Raw genomic sequence first — 8,388 nt, 5'->3', positions numbered from 1 at the left:
CCCAACTATAAATCAATATTTCTCAGAAAGTGACAAAGATACAACATTGAAACTTCGAATAGTGAATGCGGCACACATTTTCAGTAAATGGTGTGATTTTCATGGTGTTCGGTAAATTACTTTTTAAACGGTTCGTGTTTCAAGCATGCCATGTAAAAATTACTTTTTTGCTCCGATGTTTCCTAAAAGATGTGAGTGAACGGGTCACTTTCACCCCGCGGCACCGCGGCCTAGAGCCATGACTTCTACTGGCAGCTAGTCTCATTGATGGTTCGGGTCTCAGGATGACACATTCCCTCAGGCAACCACGATGGCTCTGTGCCAGCGGCATTGGAAGAAGTTTCCAATTTTCTAACCATCTTGTGGCTCAAATGCGTTCCTGGTTGACAATCCTGGGAAAAGGTAGCTTTTCAACCAGTTTTCTTTTTTGGCATCTGCTGGCAATGTTGTTTTTCATAAGCTATTCTGTGGTCTTCTGGCACAGGAACCAGTCTGCTTTAGTTTGTTTTCTTTATCCGGTCGATTTACTGTTTGATCTACTGAAAGGAGGGTAATCAGCAGTAATCCATGCACCGTACCACTCCTGCTCGAAACATGATTTGGTGTTGAAACGAATGGCATCCATGAGCACCATTTTGGCTCAGTATTTGAATATTTGGCACATAAGTGAGACAAAAATATTTAAAATTAGAACATACGTGTTGGTTTCATTCACGTGCTCTATTTTTTATTCTTTTTTATAACATGGGACGTCTAACCCAATCATCACTATCGTTTGACATCGGCAAAAAAAGCAAAAACGTCTTGCTTAATTCAACTCAACATTGCCAGCTTGAAAATTGTTTATTTGTTTATTTGTTTATTTATTGGCATAGCGTCCACAGGCAAAGCCCCACTTACGGATGCAGTCGCACACTGACAATAACAACCACTCACACACACTGGATGGAAATAAATATGAGTGATAACACTGATCAAAATCCAAATAAATTAACAAGATGGCAAGAGCCTAAAAGTAAACCGACAGGCAACAGCCTAAGAATACAGCAGACATGAGCAAAAGCCTAAGAGAATATACAAGTATAGGCACCTGGCTAATGAGCGAGGCTAAAAGCATACTGACATGAGAAATCCCCTAAAAGTAAACAGCACAGGCAATAGCCTGAAATCCTAAAAGAGTATAGGTATAAGCAAGAATGACAGTGGATGAAATAAAAAGACAAAAAAGACGAAAAATGAGTGCAGACAATGACAATGAGAATAAAACCGGTAACGGCTAGTTACTACATGAGGAGCTATATCAGTGACCTTAGGCTAAGTATGTTCCCTGGTCGTCAGCAAATTTGGCTATCTCCGACCTTAGCCTGCAGCTAGGCATAAAGAAATCGGCCTCGGGGCTGCTGTGGACAAGCGAGTTCACGTGCTGGGGAAGACGAATCAGAAATCCTCGCTTCACAGTGTCCACTCTTCCGCGCGGCACATGAAAGAGCTCGGGACGGCGCGTGCGACGGCCGGGTGCCGATAGAGAAAACATGGCCAAGATGTCGGGACAGTCCAAGCGACCACTGAACACGGAGCGCATGTAGTTGATGTCACACTGTGTGAATCGTGACCTCACTGATTCGCAGCCGAACAGTTTAAGCAGCGATGCATAGTCGAGTGAAGGGCACCTCGTCTGTGTCCTGGCGCCCAGCCACATGAGAAAACGGTGCTGTAGTCGCTCTAATCGGCGCAGGTGGGTGACAGCGGCACCCGACCAGATAACACAGCCGTATTCCATTACGGAACGCACGTGCGCCTTGTAGGCGGTGAGGGCTGCGACACAGTCGAACTGCGCTCGATGCACCCGTGTCGAGACCTGCATGCTCCTCATCAGCAAGCCCAGCATGCGGTTCGACTTCGAAACTATAGCGTCAACATGGTCTGCGAAGTTAAGCTTGCTATCTAAGATGATGCCAAGGTCACGCACGCTAACACACCTCTCGAGCTGGTGACCGTCGAGCGCGTATGAAACGACATGAGGTGATGAGCGCAAAGTGAAGGTGATGGTCTTGCACTTGGCCGGGTTGAGCTTCAGGTGCCAGGTCCTTGACCACCGGCTGAGACGGTCCAAGTCAGCCTGAAGGGCGTGGGCATCCTCAGGAGAGGACACAGGGTGAAAAATTTTGACGTCGTCAGCGTATGACAGGCAAGATGACCCGATGTGTTTAGGGAGGTCAGCGACAAAGCAGGTGAAGAGCAGGGGGCCCAAGATGCTGCCCTCCGGCACTCCGGAGATGACCGGAGTCCAGTCAGAGTGTTTTCCATCCAGCACTACACGCTGGGACCGCTGGCTAAGGTAAGACTCAACCCAGCCGAGTGCAAGACCCGATATGTTAAAAGAGTGCTCCAGCTTGTGTAAAAGCAGCTTGTGGCTTACACTGGTAAAAGCTGACGAGTAATCTGTGTAGATAGCGTCCGTTTGCGATCCCTTTGTCAGTGAGGTCCAGCAGTGTTCCAAGAAACAGGTAAGGTTGCTCATGCAAGAGCGTTTTGGGAGAAATCCGTGCTGGGAAGGAGGCAGTGCAGGAAGACATGCACGGAGCAGGTCCTCGCACACTACCTTCTCCAGAATTTTGGAGCAGAGTGATAATAAAGATACCGGTCTGTAGTTAGATGGAAGCTTTTTAGAGCCCTTTTTGAAGACGGGAATGATGTTGGCCCGCTTCCATGACGATGGGAACACTCCGGACCGCACTGACAATCGACATATGATGTCGAGAGGGATCGCAATCTCCTCAGCACACTCATGAATAATTCGTGCGCTGAGGCCGTCAGCGCCGCAGGCCTTGTGAGGGCTGAGCTCACGCAGGAGCTGTGCCACTCGACCACAGGGTACGGTGAACGTGGACAGGCCTGGGGCGTCGAGAACAGGGGCGGCTGGTAAGTCGCCGACGTAGGGCGCGCTGAACTTCTCTGAGAAGCACTGGTTGAAACAGTTAGCTCTAGCAGACGCATCTGTCACCAGCCTACCAGCATACTCTAAGACGGGAGATACGTGGTTATTTGACTTCAGGGACTTGATAAAAGTCCAATATCGCTTGGGATTATCCTTAAAATCCCGGACGAGGCCCAACAAATACGCTCTATATCCAGCATCAACCTGACGTTTAAACTCAGCTCTGGCTCTAGCATGCTGCTCTACATTCGCAGCGCAGGGGTCCGCCTTCTTACGCCTGTGGGCCCGTTCCTTCTCCCGTAGGAGATCCCTGACAGTGCGATCGAACCATGGTGGGTATTTCTGACGCAGCTCTATGATAGGCACATAGTCACTAACAGCGGCAAACACGGCGTCATAGAAAAACTCTACTGCACCGTTGACGTCCATAGCCTCGAGCACAGTCCAGGGCACCGCGCGCAAGGCGTGACGCAGGCCGGCGAAGTCAGCGCGCTTATAGTTGTAGACCCTGGTTCTGGATGCTCGGGGCGCGGGGCCGGTGTCGATTCTGAGACGCGTCTCGACCACACGGTGATCGGAGGCGAACAGCTGGTCCCGCACCTCCGACGTCACAGTGCCTCCTGATGACACCGCCAGGTCGAGGACGTTGTCGCCTCTCGTTGCCGCCGTCACCGACTGAACCGCGCCACACTCCGCGAGGGCGTCGATGAAGGTGGTGGCTCGTGCAGTGCGTCTCCTCAGTTCGGCCTCTCTGTCGCCCGACCACTGGATCTCTGGCAGGTTAAAGTCTCCCACCAGGAGGAACGGGCGGCCGGTCCTGTGGAGCCCGCGCAGGAGGTCCGCCACAGCCTCCATCTCTCGGTCAGCGTCTGGAGCGCGGTAACAGGTGGCCAGAAATGCAGAGCGCGTCGTACCCAGCTGCACCACCAGCGCCTCGCAGTCGGTCTCCAGATCAGGTCGTCGCACAGGAGAAAGAGACATCTTGACGGCGCACGCCACTCCGCCGCCTCTCCCATCCCTGTCCCTGCGGAACCAGGTGACCCCTGGCAGGCCCAGCTGAAGCTCCGAATCGGCCACATGAGAGCTGAGCCACGTCTCAGTCAAGCAGATGGCGCCATAGTCGGTCAGCTCCCCAACTATGGCGCCATCTGCTTGACTGAGACGTGGCTCATTATAACACTATACCAAAATGATGGTATAGTGTTATAATTTGGCATACCAATGCGCAAAGAAATCACACAAACTTGATGAAAATTTTGGCTCGTTATTTGTACTCGTATTTGATATATAGGCCTCCAAAGTTCGGAACGTTTTTTCTGGGCCACCCGGTATATAATTATATAATTATGATATGCTTTAATGTAATGCGAGCTGACCTGTACAGCAATGGACAAAACAAGAAAAAATACGTTCGAGCAGGGAGACGGGAGTCACATGTGCTTTGACGTGATCACCGCTCCGTGCCAGGCACAGGTGGCACATTTCTCCTCAACAGATTGTTTACTTCTAGACATAGCATGTTGGCGGTGATGCAGTTATCAGGAACACTTACTCGATTCAATGCACAATGGCGGTTGCACCACGCCTTATACAGCGACCCGCCGTGCCGTAATCGGACCTCAATCCCCGGTGTGCACGAGCCAGTAAGGCGGGCAGTGGTCAGAGCGCCGCCGCCGGACCAGTCTGACCACAGCACAGAGCTGTCCGTAACCAACAGGCGGATCGCAGCACAGAGTTGTCCGTACCAACAGCCAGTCTGGGTGTGTGAGGTGTCGGTAGAGTCAGAGTCTGGGTGTGGGAGGTGTCGGTATAGTCAGAGTCTGGGTGTGGGAGGTGTCGGTAGAGTCAGAGTCTGGGTTTTTGGTGTCGGCAGAGTCAGAGTCTGGGTGTGTGAGGTGTCGGTATAAGAGTCAGAGTCTGGGTGTGGGATAGCGCCGGCTTCTGTTGATGGTGCCAAGCGATCAACACATGATTAGTTTGCTTTCATGTCGAAAGTCAAGGCTGCACATTGCATCATGCATATATGTATTTGCATCATGCATATGTATTCCCCGGTCGAATATAACACCAGTAAAACAATCCATCGTAAAATCAGCAAATTCGTCATCTCACACACAGAAAAATATTAACACCGTTAGCGGTGTAATTGCACAGTACATATCTGAGCACTTGAGGAAAGTTAATTTAGTCCCTTCCCCGCTTAAATTACTCGCGCTTCTAAATGAACACCAGGAAGAAGGTAATAGAACACTGTTAGGAGGGTTGGGTGTTTTGCTACATGTAGTAAAACACCCAACCCTCCTAACAGTGTTCTATTACCTTCTTCCTGGTGTTCATTTAGAAGCGCGAGTAATTTAAGCGGGGAAGGGACTAAATTAACTTTCCTCAAGTGCTCAGATATGTACTGTGCAATTACACCGCTGACGGTGTTAATATTTTTCTGTGTGCACGCCCAAACAATCTCGCTTATTGCGCAACAAAGAAGACATATGCGTGGAAACTGCCACGCCTCTGCAAAACAAACAGTGTCTACCAACTAGGACTGGTTTCTTATCTTGCATTTTCGAACTCGTCTCCAGAAGAGACCACGTTTCGTATTGGTGGATGCGTTGGGTGTGCCTCTCTTGCATTCATATATAACGAGATGAGAAGAGAAACGCGTCATCGTGAAGGCAAGCACATCGCAACAAGCAGGATGAAGTGCGTGGTAAGTACAGCCAACATCGGCTTCTTTGCGGCTCTTTGTCCAAGCTTAGCCTTTGTAAATTTTCATTGTTTTTAGTTTCAATTGAAGAAGTTGCTTTGCATCGAGAGTATAAAGGCATAAGCTAAGCTAAACTGCTCCTCCATTTTGTTTTTCGTGCGCTATATTATTGCTAAGTTCCCTCATTTTGACGCATCTGTGCGTTTCCTCTTTCCAGGTTCTGTTGCTGGCTGTGGTTTCGTGCGCTTCGGCGTACGTCATCCTCAACCCATACTCCTACTACAGCGGTGACAGCCCCTACATCTGGGTAAGCATGACGCCTTCAGTCTATAAGAGACTTGCAGATTATTTAAACATGTCTGGTTACCTACCTATCACGTTGTAATTATAGCCGTTATGCTACTGGTCTCACAAAATAAATTTCGTAACAAGTGCTGCATAACAAATACATACATATTGTTTAATCGTTCTGCAACGTAGGCTGAGTAATGCAGGATACTACTTTTGAGATAATTTGTGCATTTTCTTCTGGATTTTACCAAATGTTCCTAAGATGCATTTCGTAAACACCAATGATTCAATGCATCCACAGGCAAAGTTTATCCATGCAATGCTCTCTTTCACTTTCAGAGGAAGAAGCGGTCTGCCCCTGAGGCCCCGGCCGAAGACCAGCAGGCTGATCCCGCCCTGCTCTACAAGAGCTACTTTGGCTACCCCTACTCTTCGTACGTTCATTACCTGAAGAAGCGTGAGGCCCCAGCCGAAGACCAGCAGGCTGATCCCGCCCTGCTCTACAAGAGCTACTTTGGCTACCCCTACTCTTCGTACATCCACTACCTGAAGAAGCGTGAGGTCCCGGCTGAAGACCAGCAGGCCGATGCAGCCATGTTCTACAGGTCGTACCGCTACCCGGCCTTCGGCTACACCTACCCCGGGGTGCGCATTCTGAAGAAGCGCGCTGCTGATCCCGAGAAGGAGGAGGAGGATGAGAAGAAGAAGGTCGTCTACATCAACGCCATGCCCTACAGCTCTCTCGGCTACCCGTTCTACAGCTACGCTCCCTACATCTACAAGAAGTAATCGACGATCACAAGCAGCACCGATCATTGCGCGAACCCATGCCTACAGATGCTGACTTCTTCCGATTGAATTCTGATCCGAAAGTTGTACGTCATACTGTATGTGGATGTCCATCGGACACAGGATCGTATGATGGTAATGGTGACGGCAATACATAATTGCAAGCAAACATATTCTTCGGTTTTATAATAGGGCAATTATAAGAAGGAACAGAAGATGTCCTTACGGGGAAAGATGCCCTTACCTGTTTTACCTGACATACGCTTACTTGATTTTAGATGAGCCTGACACTCGAGTAGCACTGTGATGAAGGATTCCGCACGATTTTGATAGAGTTAATGACGAGAGATGCCGACTGCCGAGCAGTCAGCACGAGGTCCTAAAGCCCATAATGCTGAAAGTCCAATTTCGGATGCTCGACCTGACCTTGACCCTACCTGTGACCTCAAAATTCAACTTCAAGGTCTTCTCAGCTGCTGGGTTGAGCAACTTTCGAAAAAGCATCAATTTTTTCCAAAGAAACCATTGTAACAAATAGTGTTTTAACTGTTAAAAACAACCGTTGGGCTAAGAAGCAATCAGCAGTTGATTTCTCGATGTTACAGCTGATAATAAGTTGTGAGTCATCACAGACAAAAATGTCGATATAGAGAGCATTTGACATTTGATGAGCTCTGGCGAACTTACCTATGAAATGACCAGTGAACTCTGTAAGTACAGTGCACGGCCCTTGTCTTACTGCAGTAGCCTACGACGTGCATGCACGTCATATGTTTTTCAACGAAAATAGCTCGAAGGCTACCCGCCGTTGATGATCTGCATGACCAACTGACACAACGTGAAGTCGTGTTCATTTTCTGCAACTTTTTATATTTTGATAGTGGTACTCGCGAGAAGTTCAGTTATATTTCACTATATATTCCCTTCCCGTCAACGATTATTAAAGGTAGTGTGCAGCTTTCCTGGCCATATGGAGTTAATGACCCGGATAAGGAGAACCGAATTTTTAGAACTTATCCATACCTTCAAAACTCATGGAAACGTCTTAAATTCTTCAAATTTTGAGTAACCCAGTGCGAAATTCGCCCCGACGGGTTGTCGGTCGTACCCCAACCACATTTCACACCACTACGAACAATAAATGCACAGTGCACACACTGAAATCGCTATTACCGATAGGCTCATCCAATCAAGTTTCGATAAACCCGTTCATCATCATCTCCTGCGGTTTCGAACACGCCTGTTAGGTGGCTTCTGCTCATACTTTGTGGTGCGGTGGTGGTGCGTCGGGCCGCGCGCTCTGACTTCGGCCAAGAAAAATGCGTCAGCTGATCATTGTCATTTCTGCCACTTTCGTGTGGTGAGATATAGAGGATTCTTCATGGCTCCGAGTGGAAGATATAGAGGATTCTTCATGGCTCCGAGTGGAAGATAAGGATATCTTTTCCAAGCAGGTTACTGAAAAACCGAGCGACGAAGGAGCGAGGTTTTTCTGTAACACGCGAGGAAAAGATATCCGATCTTCCACGAGTGAGCCATGAGGAATCCTATATCTTTCTATGTTGAGGTTTATTCTTAATTAAGAAAATAATATATTTAAATGCATTCATTCATCCATGTAAAAATAGATTCAGAGTAGTTTGTTCTTATTTCATAAGTTTCATCC

The 8,388-nt window shown here is 48.4% G+C and overlaps 1 protein-coding gene across 1 annotated transcript; it reads left to right on the top strand.

Moving 5' to 3' along the window:
* Positions 1–5,562: 5,562 nt before the first annotated feature.
* On the top strand, positions 5,563–6,893 carry LOC122373702. The gene is made up of 3 exons (XM_043352016.1): positions 5,563–5,645; positions 5,860–5,949; positions 6,273–6,893. The coding sequence occupies exons 1-3, from the start codon at positions 5,583–5,585 to the stop codon at positions 6,720–6,722; spliced, it is 603 nt and encodes a 200-aa protein (XP_043207951.1). The 5' UTR covers positions 5,563–5,582; the 3' UTR covers positions 6,723–6,893.
* Positions 6,894–8,388: the final 1,495 nt, after the last annotated feature.

This window comes from Amphibalanus amphitrite, unplaced genomic scaffold (assembly GCF_019059575.1).
Source record: "Amphibalanus amphitrite isolate SeventyFive unplaced genomic scaffold, NRLGWU_Aamphi_draft 001538F_arrow, whole genome shotgun sequence".
Taxonomy (NCBI): Eukaryota; Metazoa; Arthropoda; class Thecostraca; order Balanomorpha; family Balanidae; genus Amphibalanus; species Amphibalanus amphitrite.
This window is presented reverse-complemented; position numbering and strand designations above follow the sequence as displayed.